Source organism: Mercenaria mercenaria, chromosome 1, assembly GCF_021730395.1.
Source record: "Mercenaria mercenaria strain notata chromosome 1, MADL_Memer_1, whole genome shotgun sequence".
In the NCBI taxonomy this organism is placed as follows: Eukaryota; Metazoa; Mollusca; class Bivalvia; order Venerida; family Veneridae; genus Mercenaria; species Mercenaria mercenaria.
In genome coordinates, this window is record NC_069361.1 from 73736338 (window position 1) to 73763228 (window position 26891).

General features: G+C 35.0%; 1 protein-coding gene and 1 long non-coding RNA gene across 2 annotated transcripts in view; both read left to right on the forward strand.

Annotated features, from left to right (window-relative positions):
- LOC123534077 (trafficking protein particle complex subunit 11-like) overlaps nt 1-26891 on the forward strand; it is a 107101-nt gene that overhangs the window by 74921 nt on the left and 5289 nt on the right. The window contains 10 exon segments of the mRNA XM_053518312.1: nt 980-1155; nt 1501-1626; nt 8639-8698; nt 9134-9181; nt 15648-15691; nt 17848-17999; nt 21950-22075; nt 23716-23823; nt 24578-24626; nt 25481-25586. Coding sequence (XP_053374287.1) covers nt 980-1155; nt 1501-1626; nt 8639-8698; nt 9134-9181; nt 15648-15691; nt 17848-17999; nt 21950-22075; nt 23716-23823; nt 24578-24626; nt 25481-25586 — 995 coding nt within the window.
- Nucleotides 8053-11062, forward strand: LOC128559406 (uncharacterized). The gene is made up of 4 exons (XR_008372325.1): nt 8053-8117; nt 8639-8737; nt 9134-9218; nt 9841-11062. It is a non-coding gene; the product is annotated as an uncharacterized LOC128559406 (long non-coding RNA).

Below are 26891 nucleotides of genomic sequence, written 5' to 3' on the forward strand. Positions count from 1 at the left end.
TGATTTTGATGGGGTTAACAGGTCTGAAATAGAATAAATGATGGTTTTAACTAAAAAAGAACTGCATTTATTAATATCGGTTACACTATATATTGACACTCAGCAACATTTACATACATGTATCTCTAAACGCAAAAGTAAGTATACTTTAAATTGGCACCACTTATAATATGATTGAACAATACCTAACATATGACACGGTTATCGCCAGGCCCATTATCTGTAAAATATCTGAACAGTTCTTTCGTCCATCCGTTACAAATTGTATGTGGCAATCCGCGCTGTAAAATTTTAATATATAAATTGTTATATTAAAATTTTATCATGTGCGAATATATACCAGCTGATAATTGCCTCTTTTGGCAATGCCGAAGGCAAATGTTTACTGGAAAAATATATATAGTCATGGGCAGTATCTTAGTGTCAGCTGTCAAATTGTAGTTTGTACTTTCAACATTTTTATTTCTGCGAACCACTCTTCAATTTTAGAGAAATATATTGGGTTTAAATACCTGTATAATGTCAATCAAAGTTTTACTAGGCATCGACTGAATGTTCATTTCATTTATTGTAACAAAATCTCTGTTTAGTTGGGGGGAAAAAACTAAAAACAAACTGAAACTGGTAGACTATACTACCAGTACATCAATCATTAGCCGACTCTCAGGCCCTTCAGGCCTTTGATATCTAATGCTTATGGTTCCAGTCTGTTCTTGTCAATGTTTGAAGCCAGTTTTAGGTACAAGTTTAGGATATTTAGTGAATAAGTATTGGCTTAATTTTACATCCCAATTTTGTTGTACTACAGGAATATATATTTAAGCCAAAGCTGAACTCAAGTCATAGGAGGATCAAAAGTGTTGATAAGATCCTTAAAGGATTGCAAAAATAAAAATTTCATTTTTGGTTCAGTCAAATGTAGATTAAAGAAATATTAGCTTTAACAAATATGGTAATGATTTGTCTCCTGTTTACACAGATTACTGGTGTATGTGTAGTGATGGGATCAGAGACTGCACGGTGTGCTGTGATGACCTGGGTTGGAGCTGGGGGTGATGCTGTGACCCCAATACAAACTGCATTGACCCTATTGCCTAGGAAACAAGGAAAGCATACCATTGAATGGGACCAGATCGAGATTGATCCATCAACAAAGTATTGAAGTTTATAAATTCATTTCCATTATTATAATATTAGAAAATCCTATTTACCAAAAAACTTTAAAGCCAGATCATTGCTTTCTATTTCTAGATTGTCCAACAGTTTCATAAGGGTATGATAATATCATGAGAATCTTATTGAGGACATTGTTTGCTTTCATTATATGTGGACATTGTTTGCTTTCATTATATGAAATGAAATGGCAGAAGTCACATTTAATCTGGAATACTTTAGGTCAATTTTCGGATGAAACTTGAAACATAACCTTACTGACTTTCAAAAATTTGTCTATTGGTTTTATGTATATAAGTTATGAGTGTGTATTTTTGTTACAATTAGAATTGTGTCAAGACCAGCCAAACTGGACATAGCTCACAACCATGAAGCTCCTAGTCTCCAGAATGAATTCTACTTGATACAAGTCACAGTTACAAACTGGGAGGAAGTCCCCATTAGTAATGTTGTGTAAGTTGATTTCTTACTGTTTTTGTAACTGGTGCAGATTGAAAAGATACTTTAAAAGCTGGGTCAAAATTTTGTGAATTTGGAATTTTTAGTATGTTCATGAAGTTTAATTTTCGCGAAATTGTAAAAATGGTATCATAATTGAATTTGAATTATACTAATGATGAATATTTACACAAGGATTAATTTTCACGAGATGTAGGGCCTTGGGAATATGCCAAAAATTAATCTCTGGCAAAAATTTCTACTTTTTACAGTAGTGATTTTCTCTTGCAAAAGCTTAAGGTTTCGATGGAGGCCTTGATAAACAAAAATCAAACAACACCAAATCATAGAAAGAAAGAGTTGTTTGACATGAAAACTGAACAGCATGTAAAACCTGTATATTACTTTACGAAACAAGTGTCAGTATACTGATATAAACATTGAATTCCGGAAAAGGGCTGCCTAAAGGGGTTCCACTTCCGGACAGTTAAACGCCTTTAAAAACTCACCATTTTCAAAGAACAGTTACACATGCTCATTTTGATGCATTTGCAATAGCGTGCGAGTGGTGAAATTTCGCATAACAAGTTGGAACACAGTTTTCAGCAATTGTTTATCTTTATTTCTTTACAAATGACATTCATTTTCAAAGGGAGACAACTGTTCCCGATTATTTTAAGTACGAATGGCATTCATTTTCAAAGGGAAACAACTTTTTCCGATTATTTTAAGTAATCTTTGAGAAAAAGTTGTCTCCCTTTGAAAATGAATGCCATTTGTAAAGAAAAAAAGATAAACAATTGCTGAAAACTATGTTCCACCTTGTTACGTGAAATTTCAACACCACTCGCACGCTATTGCAAATCCCATCAAACAAACATGTGTAACAGTTCTTTGAAAATGATGAGTTTTTAAAGGCGTTTAACTGTCCGGAAGTGGAGCCCCTTTAGGCAGCCCTTTTCCAGGTCTAGGAAAGCGGAGTATTTACAGATTATCTGTAAATTTACAGATAATCTATAAATTTACAGATTTTTCAATCTGTAAATTTACAGATCAAGTGTTTGAAAACTGCTAAAATTATATTTAGACACAAAATCGCAGCTTGAAATTAGTTGATTTACTTATGGTATGTATAAATAAAGGTCAATTGTAACTTTCAGTCATTTCTGTTGACTTTGATTTTTCTTAAAATGCCAAAAACTCAAAGTCAACAAAAATGGCTGAAACCCACAAAGACCTTAATTTATGCATGCTGTAATAAACCAATTAATTCCAAGCTGCGGTTTTGAGGATAAATGTAATTTCATCAGTTTTCATACACACAATCTGTAAATTTACAGATTGAAAAGTCTGTAAATTTATAGATTATCTGTAAATTTACAGATAATCTGTAAATATTCCACTTTCCTAGACCTGTTTTCCGGAATTTAATGTTTATATCAGTATACTGACACTTGTTTCCTAAAGTAATATACATGTTTTACATGCTGTTCAATTTTCATGTCAAACAACTTTTTCTTTCTATGATTTGGTGTTGTTTGATTTTTGTTTCTCAAGGCCTCCATCGAAACCTTAAAATGTCATATTTGAATGGTTTCTCAATGATGTAGTAACATTGATGGCATTTTTGTTATGGCATTGTATTTTAAAGTTTAGGGTTTCGCCCCTTATCCCTTGTGCTTACATGTTTAAATCATGATAGCTCCAAACTCAGATAGTAGCTTTCCAATAACTACCCGTTAAGAAGATCTTTCCCGTTTGACCATTTTCTTGCATTTCACTTTTAACAACTTCAAACACAAAACCGATAGTTTGATATTGCCGCAATATAAATTTTTTTACGTCACAGTCACCAGCTGTCGTTTACTTTTACAGTGACAAGCGTATAGGCCAATCAAAAATTAGTTGTGTGTTTAAATTCATGTCTTGGTTTCTTATTTAATTAAGATAACCGCTCAGCATTTCTGTTTGCATGAAACTATAACGTCAACATATAACATTATGTATGTATATGCAGTCGACCAAAGGCACGTGCAACGCTCCCACCAAAATACGTATAAACTAGCTGTTATACAATACATTCAGAAAATGTGTCAATCTTAATAACAGCAAGCGAATATGGAGTTTTTGTGGATAATGTATATAGCACTGTTTCAACAGAATACAATTTTGAAAGTATTATTTTTAGTCAAGAGCATCTTACATAAAAATGTATGTTATGATTGATGATTCGAGTAAGGATATTGTGTGGTGCATGTCTTGGCAAAACATGTATTACATGGGTATTGCGCGGAAATTACCACTTTGTGAATAATAAGGATAAGTCAAGAACTGTTTGGAAAAGCATAGGAAATATTCCCTGAGACTAAAAACAGTCTAACTTGTGTTTTGATTAAATTATAAAAAAAATTTTAATGGTAAATTGTGCACTGATCTTGTCACAAATATTTCGAATGCAGAAAAAAAAAATGGATGTTACAATATTTATGCCCCCCTTCGAAGAAGGAGGGGTATATTGTTTTGCAGATGTCTGTCGGTCGGTAGGTTGGTCGGTCGGTCGGTCGGAATGTAGACCAATCCGTTTCCGGATGATAACTCAAGAACGCTTGGGCCTAGGATCATGAAAGTTGATAGGGAGGTTGGTCATCACCAGCAGATGACCCCTATTGGTTTTGAGGTCTGTATGTCAAAGGTCAAGGTCACAGTGACCCTGAATAATAAAACGGTTTCCGAATGATAACTCAAGAACACTTGGGCCTAGGATCATGAAAGTTGATAGGGAGGTTGGTAATGACCGGCAGATGACCCCTGTTGATTTTGAGGTCAGTATATTAAAGGTCAAGGTCACAGTGACCCTGAACAGTAAAACGGTTTCCGGATGATAACTCAAGAACGCTTAGGCCTAGGGTCACTGAAGTTGATAGGGAGGTTGGTCATGAGCTGCAGATGACCCCTATTGATTTTGAGGTCAGTATGTCAAAGGTCAAGGTCACAGTGACCCTGAACAGTAAAACGGTTTCCGGATGATAACTCAAGAACGCTTAGGCCTAGGGTCACGAAAGTTGATAGGGAGGTTGGTCATGAGTTGCAGATGACCCCTATTGATTTTGAGATCAGTATGTCAAAGGTCAAGGTCACAGTGACCAGGAACAGTAAAATGGTTTCCATGCAATAACTCAAGAACGCTTTGGCCTAGTGTCAGGAAAATTGAATAGTTAGGTTGGCCATGACCAACAAATGACCCCTATTGATTTTGAGGTCATTAGGTCAAAGGTCAAGGTCGCATTGGCCAGGAACAGTTAAACGGATTCTGATCTTCTTGTCCAAAATCATAGGGCCTAGGGCTTTGATATTTGGTGTGTAGCAAATCTAGTGATCCTCTACCAACGTTGTTCAGATTATTTCCCTGGGTCAAATATGGCCCCACCCTGGGGGTCACATGGTTTATAAGACTTATATAGGGAAAAAAAATTGAAAAACCTCTTGTCTAAAACCACAGGGTTCTAGGGCTTTGATATTTTGTATATGACATTATCTAGTGGTCCTCTACTAAGATTGTTCAAATTATTCCCCTAGGGGCAAATATGGCTCCGTCCTGGGGTCACATGGTTTACATAGACTTATATAGGGAAAAAACTTTGAAAATCTTCTTGTCCAAACCACAAAGACTATGGCTTGATATTTTGTAATGTAGCATCATTTAGTGGTTCTCTACCAAGTTGTTCAAATATCCATCTAGGGTCAAAAATGACCCCGCCCCAGGGGTCATATGGTTCATATAGACTTATATAGGGAAAAACTTAGAATCTTCATGTCCATAACTTACATCATTCAAATTTGGACCACATGTATAGTTTTAAGTGGCAAGATGAACCTTGACATGAGTTGACCTTGATCTTGACCTAGTGACCTACTTTCACATTTTTGAAGGTACGGCTTCAAATTTGGACCACATGCATAGTTTTTTGTTCCAAAATAAAATTTGACCTGATTTTGACCTAGTGACCTACTTTCACATTTCTCAAGCTACATCCTTCAAATTTGAACCACTTCATAGTTTTTTGTACTGAAATGAATTTTGATCTTGAGATTGACCTAATGACCTACTTCACATTCTGAAGGTACAGGCTTCAATTTGGAGCACTTGCATAGTTTTGTGTTCCTAAGTAAAATTTGACCTTGATTTTGACCTAGTGACCTACTTTCTCATTTCTCAAGCTACAGCCTTCAAATTTGACCGCATGCATATTTTTGTGTTCTGAATTGAAATTTGACATTGATTTTTACCTATTACCTACTTTAACATTTCTCAAGCTACAGCCTCCAAATTTGAAGCACATGCATAGTTCTGTCTACCGAAATGAACTTTGACCTTGAAATTGATCTAGTGACCTGCTTTCACTTTTTTCAAGCCACAGCTTTCAAATTTGGACCACATACACATTGTTTTGTACCGAAATGAAATTTGACCTTGAGCTAGTCTTGAAATTTGGAACAGTGGATGGCGCCAAGATCACTCTGTAATCTCTTGTTAGGTTAATAGGTTAAAGGTCAAGGTCACATTAAACCAGAATGGTAGAACTTTTGTTTACAGTGAGCATATAATTTCTGTGCCTTGTGCAATTACTGAATGCATCAAGGGGGGCATTTCGTGTTCGACGAGCTCTTGTTATCTCTGCAATCATTTACCCAGCATTAGCGTAAAATAAAAATATTCTTAATGACATGTTAAGCATATTAAAAAGCAGTCTGAGATGCAAACTGACTTTGGAGATTGGACAAATCAACTGTAAAATAAGTACAATTCACAGTGCACAACAGTTTTAATGTACATCAATTTGTGCTTCATGTCTTCTTTAAGAAAACATGTGATGCCAGTGTAACTTGCAGACAATGAATCACATGTATATTTTTGAGCCAACAAAGTTGTTCAATATGTTTCGCTAGGTATCTTACACTTGCAAAAATAAGACATTGATACCTTTCTGTCAATGTCTTAACAAATGACATATTACCGATAACAAATATAAATTATGTTTAAAAGCATATTATGTTTTCCTCGTTTATGGTAGAATGCGCCACCCCACATATTTCAACAGACTCTGTAGACATAGGAGGCAGTAAACAGTTTTGAGCTGTTAGTGTCGAATTGGCCGGGGTGAAATTTACAAATAAGAGGCAATTTACGGAATGAAGTGCATATTTGAACTTCTAAATAATAATAATTGCTAGAATTGAAGTTTCAGCGGCTAGAATTGAGTTTCACATATTTAAAGAAAATCAGTTGAGTAGCCTTGATCTTGATAGTATGACGTAATGACTTGCAGGAGCGTATACATGCTTCCTCTGAGCTAGCTGAAAGTGGGGTTGTCATTTTAGCAGGTGCCTCAGGAAAAGTGGAATAGTGAAAAAACGGTACGGAGGGCCCATATATTTCAGCTTATTTTCAGATTTTACAGTGTTACTGGAGTACGGAACAGTGTAGCAATTGTGGCTATCATTTTCAGGGAATTTTCTGCAGCGATTGAAAAATTGGCAAATTTAGCTTTTTTCGTCATCAGTTTCCGCGACCGGGAGAGCACAAAATTCAGGTCTTGTAAACAGAAAACTAGATATTAGAGATGTATTGCAGATGGTTTGTAACGGTAGACATACAGTGATGTTAATGTTGCAATATCTTTATTTCAGGTGTGTGGTTACAGACTTTTGTGTGAGGTTTTGAAAGTTAGGTTGGCGACTCTAGGCCGAGAAGCTCAGAAAACTGTTTACTGCCTCCATAGTACTAGAGCCGATTTACGCAATCGAATACCGCCGGAAGTAGAACATTTATGTCAACACCGGTTTCGTATTTTCACGTGAAAACGGCCGAAAACTGAGAGGTTATCAACAAATTATAAGTTTACGAGTACCATGAGGATTTTTCATGCATTTAAATGGTAAGTATAATGTTTATGGATTATTCAATACTGTATGAAAGTAAACTGTTACGCTTTAAATGGAAATTATGAAAGAAAAGTCGATAAGAAAATATTGACTTTCTACTTTCACTTTCATTGTCGCTTTTTAAATTGCCCAAAAATGTTCTTTCTATTAATTTGTTTTTTCTTGTTTTTTGTTTGTAGATACATAATCCTATGGCAAATTAATGTGTGAAATGACAGCTTATTTAAAGCATCTGTGATTAACTGGGCCTAAGTTTTACCAATTTTTCCTTTTAGATTGACCTTTGACCTTATAATAGCTTATAGTCTGTTCTATGTATTTTAGCTGTAGTCAGAACAGAATGTAATTGAGATAAAAAAAAAATGAACTTTCAAAATAAACTGTTGCAAATTGTAGGAAAAGAATAACATTATATATTTACTATAAGTTATTGAAATATTATATTATAATTACCTCATATCAGACAGAAATACAAGCGAACAGATGACATATTAAAGTGGCTGCAGAAGCTTGAAAAGTTAGATAGAGCAGGGACAGTAAAAACAGTGGGATAATACTTCTATGTAATTTCTTTTTAAAGGCAATTTATACAGGATGGAAGGGTATCTCATATAATGTTTTACAATTTACGTGTAGTTTTATCTCACTTTATGATGTTGAGAGTAAACAAGTCAGTGACATCTAATTAACACTTGAGTCTTAAAATGTAAACTATTAACCGTTGATATATATATTAGACAACATTTGATAAAATGCAATTGCCTATCAATATTAAAAAGAGCAAACAGTTGACAATTAACAGGCAGGTCATTCTTTTAAATGACACCATAAATAAACTTTCATAATTTGTTTTTCTTCAACTTCTGGATTTAGACTGGAAGCCATTCCAAACTATGAACTGGTAAATTATATAAGGAGTCATGTAATGATTATGGATAGGATACATTATACTTTTATGGGCAATAATAATTTGAAATAATATTTTTTAAGATCAAGGTGTTAAGGTGATTTTATTAAGATGGTGTTATAGTTTTTGCATGATGATTGTTAACTGTTCACAGATTTTATCATTTATATATTTCAGGGTGTCCAACATGTCTAGTCAGGTTGACAGAAGTGGAAGATGGTCTGATGGTACAATGATGTACAAATGATACTCTTTAACAAGTTTAACATGTCAAGGGTAATATAATGCCAGTTATTAAAATTACATTCCCCTAAACATTTAACATATACACATTGTAAATGTCATTAAAATGATTTTATGAAGTTTCACGAAGGATGGTACAGCCAACCATTTTGAATCAAGAAATTTTGACTTAGGTATAGATATCTATTCAGACTTCTTAACTCTTAGCCTTTCATATGATAAAGAGATAAATAAACTACTATTGTCAGCCACTAACCATGTTTCAAAGCTTAGCATTAACCATTTTGTTTAAATATATTTTTAATGCAATGTTTTCTTGATATCTGTTACTTGATGTTTTCAATGGATTAGAGTCCTAATTTAATGTAAAATCTGTAAATTTCTGTAATTGAAGTACAAAATTTGTAGGAAGTTGTTTCTTTATTTCAGTGTAAAATGTTCTGTGGATTCATATGATGAGAATGCCAGTGTTGATCTGTATGACTTAATTAAACACAGATATTGAAACCTTCAGGTAATTGTTTACAATATCCAAAGAGTTACAATGTAATTCAGTTATTGATTTGGTATATATCACTTCTAGAGGCTTGTGTAAAGTCTATTTCACATGAGACCAAGGGTGAAGTATGATATATAAACTTTACACTTACAAAAACAAATTATACAGTACCAAATAATTACATACTTATGAATGTAACTTTCCAAATATCTTACATTTTTCTCCTGAAATTAATTAAAAAGGTAAACACAATTCTATTGTTATAAGCTTAAAAAGGTGAGTGTAAGATATAACTTATGAAATGTCAAGTATAAGGTGTGTTTTTTCAAAGTATTTAAGATATAGAATAAAATATAGCCTGCCATCATAATATTCCAAAATAAAAAGTGTGTCATACATAATAATAAAAAATTATATTTTAGGTCAAATAGTAAGGTCAAGTGAGTGACTTAGGGTCACTATTGGCCTCTTGATATATTCTACTAAAATGGGTCTTATGCATAAGATATGCTGAAGTTTTATTAATCCAGTAACACTTTTATTCTACCTTATATTCAGAAATATACATATTTTGAATATTAAAGAGCTGCAGACACCTCGAATACAGAGTTACTATGATATGCATTTCTTTCTTCAGATATATACCTGTGAAATCTTCAGTGTCACCGTTCAGCTATTGTTCAAGATCAGTGTCTGCAGCTTGCACAGTTTAGTATAGAGGAGCCTTCTGAATCAACTTTGTTACATATTTGCTGTTATTGTAGGACACACATGTAGAGAGCAGCAAGTCCTATCCAGCCGTGCATGTAAATGTGATTCAGAAACTCTGAGAATATGTAAACATTACACTGTTATAATTTTCAAAATACTGTGTCTTGTAGTGTATCAATACTGTTTTGTCTCAGTTTATAGCACAGTATGTTCACAAATCAAACTTAAGACCATAGTGACCAGTATTATTAAAATCAATAATTATTTGTATGGTGACAAAATTTAATTTCATGCAATACCACAGTAAAACGTTTGATAATTTTCGCTTTTAAAGTTTAAGTTTAATGTTGGCATAAATTGTGTTTTTTTCTTTCATAAATCTAAAAAGTGATTGGTCATTACAACTGCAATATCATTTTAGTATGACAAAGTTTATATTGAACTAAAACACTAACGTAAATTTTTTAACTAATCAATGCATTTTCTTCAGTCTTAAAACATTATGTACGTGTCATGGCCCATAACTCCTCCATATTACTTGTGTTTTGTCCTTTTTCATTTCACTGAAGAATAGGTATAGGTATTGCACATCCATTTTTTAGCATCCTGATTTTGTAAAGTGTTGTATGTAAGGTTTTATCTCAGAATTATGTCTCATCTAAAGGTGGGGAGAGGTATTGTTTATGCCTTCTTGTCTATCTGCATTAAGCCTGTGTGGCTTTAAGAGGACAAGCTGCTGGCCAGATTTTGATGAAACTTCACAGGACTGATCAGTCCCAAGCATAGTGTTGTGCATATCGCTTGCAGGTTTCGTTTTGATGTCCTAAATTGCAGCCAGAGCTAAAAATAGAAAAATATTGTGCGCTTTCACAGGTTAAAACTACTGAACAGATTTTGATGAAACTTCACAGAAGTGATCAGTACCAAGTATATTTTTTGCATATCACCGACACTTTCCAGTTTGCTGCACAAAATAGCCGCCATAGCTAAAGGTATACATAGGTGGGAGACATGTTTTGTCATAAAAATACCTAAAACACCTTCCAGATTGTTAATGAAAAATGTATCAAACTTCTTACAATTGCAAACTGTAATAATTTGACATTAAATGCACTAGTTCCATAACTGCATTTGGCTTTTTAGCTCACCTGAGCACAAAGTGCTCAGGGTGAGGTATTGTGATCACTCACCGTCCGGCGTCCGTCCGTCCGTCCGTCGTCCGTCCGTCCGTCCACACTTTCCTTTAAACAACATCTCCTCCTAAACCAACAAGCCAATTTTGATGAAACTTCACAGGGTTGTTCCTTGGATGGTCTTCTTTAAAAATTGTTCAAAGAATTGAATTCCATACAGAATTCTGGTTGCCATGGCAACCAAAAGTAAAAACTTTAAAAATCTTCTTCTCAAAAACCAGAAGCCCTAGAGCTTAGATATTTGGTGTGAAGCATTGCCTAGTGGACCTCTACCAAGTTTGTTCAAATCATGACCCCAGGGTCAAAATTGACCCCGCCCCGGGGGTCACTTGATTTTACATAGGAAAATCTTAAAAAATCTTCTTCTCAAAAACCAGAAGCCTAGAGCTTAGATATTTGACTTGTAGCATTGCTAGTGGACCTCTACTAAAATTGTTCAAATCATGACCCGGGGTCAAAATTGACCTCGCCCCAGGGGTCACTGATTTTACATAGGAAAATCTTCAAAAAATTTCTAAAAATAAACCAGAAGGCTTAGAGCTTAGATATTTGACATGTAGCATTGCCTAGTGGACCTCTACAAAATTTGTTCAAATCATGACCCCCGGGTCAAAGTTGACCCCACCCCAGGGGTCACTTGATTTTACATAGGAAAATCTTCAAAAATTTTCTAAAAATAAACCAAAAGGCCTAGGTCTTAGATATTTGACATGGAGCATTGCTAGTAGACTTCTACAAAATTTATTCAAATCATGACCCCCGGGGTCAAATTGACCCCGCCCCATGGGATTACTTGATTGTACATAGAAAAATCTTCAAAATAAACCAGAAGGCCTAGAGCTTAGATATTTCATATGTAGCATTGCCTAGTGGACCTCTACAAAATTTGTTCAAATCATGACCCCGGTGTTAAAATTGACCCCACCCCAGGGGTCACTTGATTTTACATAGGAAAATCTTCAAAAAATTTCTAAAAATAAACCAGAAGGCTTAGATCTTAGATATTTGACATGTAGCATTGCCTAGTAGACTTCTACAAAAGTTGTTCAAATCATTACCTCCGGGGTCAAATTGACCCCACCCCATGGGGTTATTTGTTTAGCTTTAGCAAAGAATTTTTTTCAAGAAAGCAATTAAACTCAGGTGAGCGATATAGGGCCATCATGGCCCTCTTGTTTCATAATTATTGCCCTTTTAAATATACCATAGCAATATTTTGTGTAACATGTTACCTCATTAAGCATCATAAGATCAGAAAGTTCTATGACTCAGAAATGTTGGCCCTTTTGTACTTGTCATGAGTATGTTTTCAGTATTTAAAATTGTCATTACTTTTTGTTGTGCCAGTTTACCGAAATGAAGACTTAGTTGTCCAAATGGTGTGCCTGTCCTGATTTGTTTGTCTGGACAATATATTATTGATTAGTCTTCAGGAAACTTTGCAGGTTAATTTCCTTAAGTTCCCTGTCAACTTTGATAGTGGCATGGTTACTTTAGAAACACTAAAGTGATGTCACCACTGTACCAGTCAAACGTTTTGTATTTCAGATTTTATATCACATTACAGGCTACTGTTCTTTAGCAACCTCCATAAAACTTTCATAAAAGTTTCCAAAAATGTTGTATTTGATTTGAACTGGCATTATTCAAACAGTAAGAAGTAGTACTATAAGGCAACATTTGACCTCTTTTCCAGTACTTTTTGATTTTCTCTGTTAATATGAAGTTGCCTTTTCCTAGAAATTGGTTGGCTTATTTTTGATGATCTTATGTTTTTAATCAGTTGTAGCTATGTTCTTTATCTCATGAAAATTTCCATTTTTATATAACTCATATTTTTTACTGTCAACAAAGTGCAATACCACATACTTATCACTTTCATTAACATACTTGTACTATTTTCATAAAACATTATATAAATCATTATATTTCATATAAACAGAATTAAATAAATATTTAAGAACATCAGTGTTTTCTTTGATTGCTACATGAAACAGACCATAGGTCAATTTAGGGTCAATTCTGACACTTTATATGCAAATTGATAATGGAGAGAACTAGTACTGTCTTAAGTAACCAATATTTAGTTACACAGTTACCTTCCCTTTACACAGGTAGGACTATTTGTTGTTGATCATCTTTTGAACATTATTCCATTACTGATGACAGAACATTGAAAATAAAAGTTGTTGCATCATGCAATGACTTCATATATGACAATATTTACTTTTTTATTCCATTTTTTAAATATTCTTTAAATTAGGTACAGTGCCTAAACAGACTGTTATAAAAATTTCACAGATCTATACAATTTGCAATATTTCCAACAATCTGTTACTTTTGTTTCTTAATTCCGCTTCTGTATATCTTTAGGAGTAATGAATCTATTTATGACCTTATATTTTCAAACATGACCACTAACCTCGTCTTTTCAGAATCACAGGGTCGTGAGTTTGATCCTCGGGTGGGGCGTGTGTTCTCCGTAACAATTTGATAAATGACATTGTGTCTGAAATCAATCGTCCTCCACCTCTGATTCATGTAGGGAAGTTTGCAGTTACTTGCCGAGAATAGGTTTGTACTGGTACAGAATCCAGGAACACTGGTTAGGTTAACTGCCCGCCGTTACATGACTGAAATACTGTTGAAAAACGGCGTTAAAACACAACACAAACAAACAAATCAAGACAACACAAAATGACAGACCTGATATAAAGTAATTCAAATTTAGTTTTTGATTATATTGCTGGATATAATGAAATGATAAAAAGAAGTTGTTATATTTCATAGCATAATTCTTTCAGTAGATGAATGTTTTCGATAAAGTGCTCTCCTATACATGACACGCAAGTTTTATAGTATGCGAGTGCTTGTGTCCAGCTTTAACACATGGGACCTCCGTGGCCGAGTGGTTAAGGTCACTGACTTCGTATCACTTGCCTCTCACCGATGTAGGTTCAAGCCTCACTAAGAGCAATGATTTATCATGTTAGGAATTCATCCAGCTGGCTTATGGAAGGTCGATGGATCTACCCAGGTGCCTGCCCGTGATGACATAGTGCACGTTGGGCACCTGAGAGTCTTCTTCGACCATCAAAGCTGGAACCAACAAACTCAATTACACAGACTGGGTCAACTAATACATTAGTGCATGACACGGTAAAATAAACTGATGACATGATTCTATTACATCTTTTATTTCACAAACTGTACTGAGAAAACAGAGGTCACGTAAAACTTTTGCCGATAAAGGGCACTCGACTACAAATTCGATAGGATATGATACGTCATAGGAAAATTGGATAGGATGATAGGAACGTATTTTAATAAACAGAAATAAAAACAAATTAAGCGGCAAACAAACCAAATTTTGGTTTAGGCCTAACCGAGTGTTTTGCAATGTGCTTATTGATAAAATCCACCCACAGTGAAATGTACACGCATAATTCCCAATGACATGCCGGTATGCTTCAAAGACATGTACAGAAGTCACAGAGAGCAAACAGGTGTTTGAAGTGATTCACAAGTAAATGACTGAAAACTGGCAAACAGGAAACATCTTCTTAATGGGTAGTAAGTGGTCTTGCTTGTTAATATTAAAGCCCAAGTGATTTGAAAATGAATTGTTATGTACCTCCAAATAAATAGTAACAAATTCACTTTAAAATTATGCAAATGCAAGTTGATGTTGGAGGCTCGATTGGCATTGTACTTGAACAGTAAGCCAGACAATGTTATTGGTTTACTCCTGGTCAATGGCAGAATGTCAGTGTCATATAAATAGGAATGTTTATTCTGCCCCATATTTTCAGAGTGACGGCCCCTGAAAATAGAAATACACATTTTCACCTTGTGACCTGCCTAGCTCAAATAGTATATGATATAAATGGATGATAACTTGCATGAGTCTTTATCATGATATAACCTTGCACACCGCTTGTTTTTTGGCTGGCTTCACCCCCAAATTTTAAGTTATGGCCCCTGAAATATTAATTAAATTCACATTTTCACCTGCTTATGTGCCAAGTTCAAAAAGTATTTGATGTAAATTCATGTAACCTTGCTTGAGTCTTTATAATAATGTGGCCTTGCACACTTGGCATTCTTCTTGAGAATCTTAGTGCTAATTATAGAGTTATGGTCCTTGAAAAGCCAAAATAATGGATTTTTTGTTTGTGATGCTCATAGCTCAAAAAGTCTATAGCCTAGAATAATGAATCCTTTTCATAAAATGTTTGTTGAGGTTATACCACATTAAGACTGCATTCATTTGAATTATTTCTCTTTATTTTTGACAAATGTAACAGTAGGGATCCTACAGACACATTCTAGTTAATGAATGCTACAGTACCGGTATGTCTTTTGGCCAAATGGCACACAAAGTTTACATGAGCCCTTTAGCCATTATTGCACTATGTATGCAACTGAAACCAAAAGGCATACTGCAGTCTTATATTAACCTCTTAAGTTAGTCTTATCTAGCTAGACATATCTTAAAACAGTTTGTTTGCATTTGTGACATTGCAACTTTTACTTTCAGATTGTCAGTTAATATACCAGAGAGGGAGGAGTCGGACAAATCTAGTATGTATTCAGATATTTAGAAAAAGAATATATAATATGACTTCATAAACTGTATCACCAGTGGAGCAACACCAGTTGAAATACTGAAATTCGTTTATTGCCCATTGTTGCTCTGAAGGGATTTATTAAGTAATAAGTGGATTAAATAACTTCGAAAATAGTTTGATGTGAGAGAGTCAAATAAACTTGAAGATTTCTTTACCAGACAGCTGAAATAGACTAAATTAGATTATGTGTTATTAATCATTTGAGATAGTCTAGGTACTGGAGCCACTGTGGTCGTAGCAAAGCCCTTTGGCAGGTGCTATTTAGGGTTAGTTATTTGTCAAGCTACCTGTCAATGTTAAGTAAGGCCAGAGTTTTTTTATTTTTTGTTACTCGGATTTTGGGCAGAAAAATGTTGACAGGTGGGAACAAAAATAAAAATAAAAAGGCAGTAAAATTACTAAAACAACAGACGATAAGTGATCAATTCAAATGTGTTGCCTGAAAGGATTTTACCACTACTTTAATACGCATTTAACATGTAATACAAAGAAAATTGCCATTCAGTGTTTAACTTTTTTATTATCTTGAACATAAAATTGATGATTTCAAAAACTTTAACAAAATCACTCTTTGGGCATTGGTACTATTTGCCCTTGGTCATAACATCTCCGGCGAGTATTAAATTGATGATTGAATAGCAATTTTCAATGGTCTGATCGGCTGGTTTCATTATTAGCATGTGCATACTTTTATTTTTAATTCTAACACGATCCGCAACAATTGCTATATAAACATATAGCGAAATCGCCTATACATGAATCTACGATAAAATATGGTTGGCTGTTACATTTCACCCCCCTATGATTGTAACATAAGAGATTCTACTTCAGTTCCATTACATACGAATTATTTCAAGGCCAAACGGTTGAAAACAGCATTTCAAAAACATAAATATAATGAAAAGTCATACTGACCTATGTGTAGGTCCGTAAAACACGCTCTGATCTTTACGAGCGAATTCAATTAGCTTAATTATGATTCAGCGGTGACGTCATAAATGTATGACATAAAGTATGACGTCATAATGATGTGACGTCATATAAAAGTTAATCTCGTCACTCGTAATACAGGGTCAGCTCGCCTATTTTGATGCTTCTGTTCATAATTAGTTTGCGAGCTGTTAGATTACTAATTTATAAATACTTCTCAAAATTCTGATAAAAAAGAAACAAATATAATTATATACGTTCCATTGGCTATGCAACACTTTCTAACCATAGGGGGTAAATTGTAACAGCATATGACCCGAATGACGTATTGCGCTGAAAAAGGAGTACTGTAAAATGCGAATTATTTGCGTTGTTAGAAGAATCGAAATAATAAATATGTTCCAATAATTTTATCAATTAATAAAACATGGGCAGTCGTTTGGATGCAAATAATTAAATCACTCGTGCTGCGCACTTGTGATTTAATTATTACGCATCCAAACTCCTGCCCATATTTTATTAACTGATAAAATATAGGAACAGATTTATTATTTCTTAATTCATAAACTTTTCTGACCAAGATCTTTATTTAATACATTTTAATATTTATTTGTTGTGTTATAAGTCACACTGACACAATTTTATAGGTCATATGGTGACTTTCCAGACTTGACTGGTGCAGGAAGACCCCAGGTACTCCTCTGGGCATCATCTCAGGCAAGAATTGGCATCTGGGTAGAATGGCCTACCTTCCGTCAGCTATCTATATACTAGATCACAAACCAAATATTCCACTTTTCCATCGCGCATAAATCGTTCAAAGACAATCTTAAATTTCACTAAAGTTTTTGTTTACGTACGGGAGATGCTTCCATTTGAGCGGAAATTGCGCCTATATGACACTGACGGATAATGCGCTGACGAATATTGACGTTGTCGCCGTCGTCAGAATGCAGCAAAACATCGATCATCGCCCGAAAACGATTTTGAAATTTTTGAAATTTCTATTTTTATTTTTTTCGAAAATGACGGAAAATAGGGTCGGCGGGTCTGAGTAACGAAAAATCAAAGAACTCTGGCCTAACCCTCTTGTTTGGGTCATAATTATTCATATGACTTTTTAGTATTCCTCAGTGTGGAACTGATGATAAAAATCCTCTTTTGTTTGTTCAATTTCAGCACATTTGAGTTTTGGCCATGCAGAGTTTGATGGACGAGTTGTTTCCCAGCTTTCCTATATTGATCTGGGAACCATGCAGAAAGATGATGTACAAAGCAAGTCTATATTTGTAAAATGTCTGCAGACTGGTTCTAAACATATAACATTCCAGGTATGCTTTCATCACAGTAAAATTTGGAAACAGTCCCACAATTTTAAGTTACAACAATTGAATTTTTTTTATTGTCTTGCATTGTAAATTACAAGGGCATGGCCTCTAGCATTATATCATAAGGGAAGTAATAATGTAGAGACAAGCAAATGTCTATGCTTCACACATACATCATGCTGATAATACCAGTACATATGTTTAACCTTTACCCTGCTAAATTTCTAAAATGGACTGTTCTATCATTCAGTTTGGGCAGTATCATTAATAATAAACTATCGTGGACTGGTCTCCGCTCGACTAATCAAAGTCGACCGATTTAACGATAGTTAATTATGACCGATGTACCAGTCAAAATCGATCCTCGTACATTACCGACGACTGATTATGATAGGTACCACGCTTTCACTGCTTCGACAGTTCAAAGGCAGGGAACCAGCGTAAAATGAGTCATTAGTAACATGTCTGTCAGCATGTGCGAAAAACACGTAAAACATAAAAACTGTCAATTTACTACACGAGTCTTTTGTATAATGCCGATTTCTTTGGTCAGTACCATTTCATGATTATGTGAACATTCAACTAGAGATTATAGAATGTTTATAGAATGTACAAGTACTCAAGTTGATCTCAATATTGACACAGGTGGCAGTATCATTGATTGGTCACCCCTTCCCCACCCTAAGACCCCTGATACCACCCTGAAAAAAATTCTGACATTCTCAGGTGTTCCTTAATATTCCAACCCTACAAGACCCCTGATACAATCCTGGAAAAAAAATTCAACTATCAAAACAGTAGTTTGATAGTTGAAAAAAAAAATTGCAGGGTTGTATCAGGGGACTTTTGTGAACATCTAATAATTTGTGATTACCGGTATAGAAAGTATAAATACTCAAGTTGATCTCAGTACTGACAGAAATTTACAATTTTAATATTTTAAGACTTTTAAGTTGTAAACTAAGAGATACTTGTGTGAAAATGTTTCTTTAATAAGATGTTGTATTAACTTCAACTTGTACTTCTATATTATGATTAAAGAGAATGAAATGTACGTTGATCTTTGTGTTTTTAGATTTCTATTATTAACAAAATATTGTTAAAGCCCAATCTTATTCTCACATCTCAGTAAGTCAGGTACGGATAGAGCAAGTTAGTACTTTCATGGTTAATTTTCTGGGCAACTACAAGAAAATGCTGGGCTACCAGAAAAAAATTCTGGTAGCCCAGTGGGCTACCAGTAAAATTATAAATTTGTCGGACACTATTTATTATTCGAAAGGGTGTTCACTGAAAATTTACTGACTGAATAGCGGACAGTGCAGACCATGATCAACCTGCATGGATGTACAAGCTGATCTTAGTCTGCAATGGACGCAAAGGCAGAATCACATGCCACCACTAGGTTAAAGGTTAAATAAGTGCTTGCAAAAATGGATGTGAAGATGAAATCTGTTGTCTTGCTTGTATTCTTGTATATTTGGTTATAGTATACATTTGATTGTAGAATTAAGTTGAATATGATATACCAAAATGTTAGAATTAATTTTGATATAATACATGTATATCCAAGACACAAATTAATTCGAGTGTACTCTGGATTTTGGAATTGGTTTGACTGTAATATACCCAAGACAGTTAAGAAGTATAAAGCAGACACTGGTATGATGGACTGACGGACAGATATATGACTCAAATACATGTGTAGCCCCAAATATACTTAAAGTTTGTTTCTCAGAGTATTATCTGCAAAGTAAATTGTAAGTTATTGTATTCAAATTAATAGTATTAATAAAAGTCTGCAGAATAGAAAGATTTTGCTAATGATAACATCTACATTAAATTTTAGTCTTTGTCAGTGATGTCAGCATGAGGTACATTATGCGTTGCTTGGTTTCATCCAGTTTCTACACAAATGCAAAGAGAAAAATGATTTCCGAGAGAATTTTTTTTTTTTTTTTTTTTTTTTATTTAACGTCGCACCGACACATGATAGGTCATATGGCAACTTTCCAGCTTTAATGGTGAAGGAAGACCCCAGGTGCCCCTCCGTGCATTATTTCATCACGAGCGGGCACCTGGGTAGAACCACCGACCTTCCGTAAGCCAGCTGGATGGCTTCCTCACATGAAGAATTCAATGCCCCGAGTGAGGCTCGAACCCATATTGATGAGGGGCAAGTGATTTGAATCTGAGAGAAATACTATATATTGAAATTCATTTGTAAACAGGAACTGATTGTAATATCAGCGTACTACATGTATAGCAAATTAGCCATGATTGCAGTTTGTAAATGTATGGACAAGATATAAATGTTGAAAGATTGTAGAAATCTGGATACAGTGAAACATTTTTCACTCGAGCGTCAATGGTTCAAGCATCAGGACTGACTTGAGCTGTTCATGTGATCCTTCGCTGTTTTACTTAAGAAATAATAAGTATCAAAATTAGGTTTATCGTAGAATAACCAGAGTTTGGAGTTCTTTCAGCCTGAGTGATATATTTCTATGCATAAGAATGACAAACGAGGGTTATTCTAAGATAAGCCTTATTTAGATACTTATTATTTCAATTCTAACACAACTTACTTCAAATAACGATAAACGAGAATCAGAGAAGTATTTATACCCCCACAAAATGGAGTTTGGGGGTATATAGGAGTGAGCTTGGCGGTCTGTCCGTTGGTTTTGCATGGTTTCCGGATGATAACTCATGAAAGGCTTGACCCATTTATATAATTTTTGGTACACAGATGTAACATCAGAAAATACAGGTCAAGTTCGAATTTGGAGTCATTTGGTCAAAGGTCAAGGTCACAGTGACCCTGAACAGTTAAACGGTTTCTGGATGATAACTTGAGAACGCTTGGGCCTGGGTTAACCTGTCAGCATTGCTCCAAAAATAGCTTCAGCTTCACGGTTTTTGTGACGTAAAAGAGTAACTCTATCGATTTCAAAAAGGAGGAAAGGGCAATTTGATCTGCAAACAGTAGTAAATTTTGGTACACAGGTGTAACATCATGAAATGCAGGTCAAATTCAACTTTGAGGTCTGTAGGTCAAAGGTCAAAGTCACAGTGACTGAACAGTTAAATGGTTTCCGGATGATAACTTGAGAACGCTTCGGCCTAGGATCATAAATTTTGGTACACAAGTGTAACATCATGAAATACAGGTCAAGTTTTACTTTGAGGTCAAAGGTCAAGGTCACAGTGACTTGGAACAGTTTAACGGTTTCCAGATGATAACTTGGGAATGCTTGGGCCTAGGATCATGAAAATTGGTAGGGAGGTTGGTTAGGACTAGCAGATCCCTAATGATTTTGAGGTCAGTAGGTCACAGGTCAAGGTCACAGTGACCCGGAACATTTAAACAGTTTTCGGACAATAACTTGAGAATGCTTGGGACTAGGATCAGGAAACTTAATCTGGTGGTTGGTCATGTCAGGCAGATGACCCGTATTGATTTTAAGTTCCAAAGGTCAGAGGTCATTTAAACCTTTTACGGACAATAACTTGAGAACTTTTGGGTGGAGGATCATGAAACTTCATAGGGAGGTTGATCATGACTAGCAGATGACCTCTATTGATTTTGTGGTCAGTAGGTCAAAGGTCAAGCAAGTTTGGCTTTGACATTGGCTTAGTTCTGTGACAAGGTCATATTGTGGGGGTAAAATTCGTCACTCCTGTGACAACACTAGTTTCATCAAACGTAAATTACAAGTGTTTGCTATGCCGCAGCATAGCCAAAACTTGGTGCGCATGCTGCATAGTTCAAGGTCAGTTTATTGCAGAATAACCCGAGATAGATTTTGCTTTACAAGTATGTAGGTTATTAGCTGGTGTTGTTAGAATTATATTTTGAAACACTGGTTAATTTGAGCATTGTGGATTTGACTTGTCTGTTATTTTACTGTTTTATATTATTCTCAAAAAAAACTTTCTTTGTTTTACAGGTAGAGTACAATATAGATGTATCTGTGAATGACCATGTGATACCGTGTGCCTGTGTGAAGACAGAAATGATAAACTTGTCCACTGTCAGTGCATTTGAAGTGTCTGTAAAACTGATGAATATGAAGGTAGCTACTGTTTCTTGTTTGAAATTTTTTTTATCAATATTATTATATGCAATTTTGTATGATTACTAGTATACACTGCTAAAAATGAAGATTGAATGTTACCAGTAACAGTTTATTTACTGCCTATAAATTGTCAAAATTTTGCTGCACTTTGATGTTTCCCAGTAACTGAATTAAAGATGTAAATAAATGATGCAATGTTAGGTAAAAGGTAATAATCAAAATAAACCAGACAATTCACTAAAATACAAAAAAAAAATCCCGTAAAACTAGGGGAAAATGGCTAATACTTGTTTGATTACTGTTAGAATGATATAGAATTTAGACACGTCAGTACAAATTTCTAGGTGTTCTAGTCTGGCATGGTCTTAAAAAGTGGGAATCTGTCTATATGTTGAGCCAGCTCACTTAGCTCAGTAGGGAGAGAGTTGGTCTACAGATCACGGGGTCGCGAGTTCGATTCCCCAGCGTATGTTCTCCGTGACCATTTGATAAAAGACATTGTGTCTGAAATCATTCGTCCTCCACCTCTGATATTTCATGTGGGGAAGTTGGTAGTTCCTTGCGGAGAACAGGTTTGTACTGGTACAGAATCCAGGAACACTAGTTAGGTTAACTGTCCACTGTTAACGACTGAAATACTGTTGAAAAACGGCATTAAACCCAAAACAAACAAACAAACAAAAGGTCTGTATGTTAATTTAATTGTTCCCCATACAATATGAGTTTTAGGGGCTATATTAGAATCACTATCCTGTCTAGCAATAAGTTTTCAGACAATAACTTTCACAACTTTAAAGAGAATTATGTCTCCCACCACACAGTGGTGAGGGAGACATATTGATTTACTCCTGTGTGTGTGTGTCTGTGTCCGTGTGTGTGTCTGTGTCCGTGTGTGTTACAAATCTTGTCCACACTCTTTAAGTCAAACATTTCTCATATGATCTACACCAAACTTAAACAAAATGTGTTTGACCAAAAGTCCTCAGCCAAGTTCGATAACTAGCCAAATTTGCCTAGGCACTTTGGAATTATGGCCCTTAAATAACCAAAAATCGGTCTTTTTACTCTTGTCCGCGCTCTAAGTCAAACATTGCTTATCCAGTCTTCACCAAACTTGAACAAAATGTGTTTGACCATAAGTCCTGGGCCAGGTTCAATCATCAACCAAATTGGCCCAGGCACTTCGGAATTATTGCCCTTGAATTACCGAAAATCAGCCCTTTTACTCTTGTCCACACTCCAAGTCAAACATTTCTCATCGGATCTTCACCAAACTTGACCAACATGTGTTTGACCATAAGTCCTTGGCCAAGTATGATAACTAGCCTAATCAGCCAAGGCACTTCAGAATTATGGCCCTTGAATGACCCAAAATCAGCCTTTTTGCTCTTCAAAGGTATATTTATAGTGAGTAAACAGTATATAAAGACTGACTCTCTATTTAGATGATTAGGCAGTTGTGGGAGACATGTGCATTTCTGAAAAGCAGCTCTAGTTTAATACAACTTTATACGATAAAAATGATAATTAGACACAGTGTATAGCTGAAAAATCATATTTTTTTTAAACAGTTTAAGAATTATGTACCTTATTTCTTAGGTTTTTACTTATCAGTTGAACTCTCTTGATTTTCACAGTTTGAAACTATAGAGGCAATTCAAGCAGAAGAGCCATTCCTGTTGATGCCTGAACTGAAATGTACCTCACCATGGGCAGTTGATATTCAAGACAGTGATCTACAACTGGTAATATGTTGTCCTTAAATTATAATTCACCAGAAATAACATTTTGACATTTTAGCTCAGGTTGTGAATTTGAGTCTTTTTGCAAGGCTTATTTGTGATAGTTTGACTACAGTAATGTGTCAAGAGAGCTCTAGTATTGCTCTAGATGGCCGCAAATGTTGCTGACTTCGGATCACTTGCCGTTCATGGCTGTGAGTTTAAAACCTTGCTCGAGTTGCAGATTGCTTTCATGGGAGGAAAAGCCATCAATCTGGTTATTGGAAGATTTGTTGTTACTGAAATAATGCACATGGGGTCTTCATTTACAAAAGCTGGAAGTCAGTGTGACATTAAACTCAACCAAAAAAAAGAAAAATTATATTCATACTGCAGACTGTATGCTATTTTGAAAGGTAGCAAACAGGTTTATATTCTTTACTGATAGCTTTAATTCTACCATAACAAGATCACCAATTGTATGCTTGTGTCCATAAGAAAAAAAAATGAACATTATTTATCAGAACTATTTGAAAGTAATGATGTTACATGGGATCTTTGTATAGCCCGAGGTACTGTAAAAACTTATAATTTTGTGTCTATGAAATTTCAAGGTTTGGCTCTAAATGGTTATTTCATGGGGCTATGACTTCTGATATTCCCCCTCCCCCCTCCGCTACTTATTCATTAGGATTAAATTTTTTGCATCAACTCAGCTACACAAGCCATGAAAAATAATGATTTTACAGTATAGTACAAAATTTTAACTGTATTACAGACTGCATGTATAGAGAAAGCAGATGAGACACAGTCACAGTTACATGGAGGTTAGTATTTACCAATTTAAGTCTTGTATTTATTAAGTAGTATTCAATAATTTCTTACACCTCTATATGTACGGTATAAATGAAATTGGCATCAAAAAAAGTTTTAAAAACTTCAAAACCACAATTTTGTGTCAGTAGTCAATAGTTAATTCTGATTTCATGTTTTGCTTAATTTTTCTATATTCTGTAATCTCAGAGTCTTCCTTATCAATATAGAAAGCTGTGTTTGTATTGCCAAGTTTCAGTTCAGTTTGTAAATGCAGTAAAGGTTGTTAAGACAAGATGGCAGTACATGTGTTCTTGTATTTACACAATATGACTCCTTTGTGGCCAGACAGCAAGTCTCCTTGTCAAAGGTTATCAAATTGAGTTAGGAGACCAGTCTCAGAATGCCACTTTGCCATTGGTCAATTTCAAAATTTGTACTCTGAATCAACCAATCAGTGGCTGGAGTTTCTAGACTGGTCTTCAAACTTTGCTTAATACCCTCTGACTCCGGTTAGTTTGTAAGATGAGTACAAGACTACAAGTATAGAGGTCACAGATTTGATACCAGGGTGAAATGTATGATCTCTGTGATGATTTATCGGAAGTCACCTGTCTTCCTCCTCAGATTAATGTAGAGAAGTTGTCACTTGCTGAATAAATATTAATACTAGTACAGAGTTCAGATACATTAATAGATTTACTGACTACCGTTCCAAAACTGAAACACTGTTGAAAAATGGCACTGAACATAAAAAACAGTTCAACAGAGCCTTAGGCCTAAAATTTAGATTAAACTGAAATGTTAGTCCTTGAATTCTAAACATATATTTAGTTGATTTTAGGTACATGTATGTTGATATTTTCAGTATGTTTGAAGAAGAGTGAGTGTGCGGCTGAATGCTTCTGTCTGACCTCGATGAACACGGTACAAACATCTGTGTCACTTGGAAGCTATGTGCTTCACTGGAAGAGGTGACGTATTTATTGATAAAATGTACATATCCACGGTAAAATAGCATCAAGCAAAACATTTTATGATTATATTAGATAGTTTTTATTAGTTACTGGTAGAAAGTTATTGGAATTTGTTACAGCACACTTTAAAATGGTCTTGAGAAAAATAAATGACATAATTATAGATGTACATGTCCATAGGCTCTTTGTACTTTCATACTAGTCTTTCCTGTGTTTTAAATCTAGTTCATTCTTACAGTGAGCTTTTAGGATCATTGAATGTCTGTCTGTCTATCATTCCACCATCCACAATTTCGGTAGAGAAACTCCTCCTTAACCAACATCAAAACTTCACAGGAATGTTCCTTGGGTGGTCCCCTTTCATATATTCTTTCAAATTTAGGTCAGCCATGCAGATTTATGGCAACCAAAGGAAGAATTTTGAAAATATTCTTTTCAGAAACTGCTGGTCTTGTTTAGAAATAATTTCATAGGAATGTTCCTTGGGTGACCACCGAATTCCTTTAAATCATTCTGTTTTGTTAAAAAAACATGATCACAAGTGGGTGGGACTAGTTTCAAAAATCTTTGCTGATACTGTTGGTCTGATTTAAAAATGATAACACAGCAATGTTCCTAGGGTGACCTTGCATATTCCTACAAAACATTCTATTGGCTTATATTTAAAACTTGAAAATCTTCTTCTCTGCAACTGATGGTCCGATTTCAACATAATTTCACATCATTTTTCCCTCTGCATTTGACCCTCCACCAAACTTTTCATATAATTCTTTTTAGCTCACCTGTCACAAAGTGACAAGGTGAGCTTTTGTGATCGCGCGTCGTCCGTCGTCCGTCGTCCGTCCGTGTGTGCGTCCGTAAACTTTTGCTTGTGACCACTCTAGAGGTCACATTTTTCATGGGATCTTTATGAAAATTGGTCAGAATGTTCACCTTGATGATATCTAGGTCAAGTTCGAAACTGGGTCACATGCCGTCAAAAACTAGGTCAGTAGGTCTAAAAATAGAAAAACCTTGTGACCTCTCTAGAGGCCATATATTTCACAAGATCTTCATGAAAATTGGTCAGGATGTTCACCTTGATGATATCTAGGTCAAGTTCGAAACTGGGTCACGTGGGGTCAAAAACTAGGTCAGTAGGTCTAAAAATAGAAAAACCTTGTGACCTCTCTAGAGGCCATATTTTTCATGAGATCTTCATGAATATTGGTCAGAATGTCCACCTTGATGATATGTAGGTCAAGTTTGAAACTGGGTCACGTGGGGTCAAAAACTAGGTCAGTAGGTCTAAAAATAGAAAAA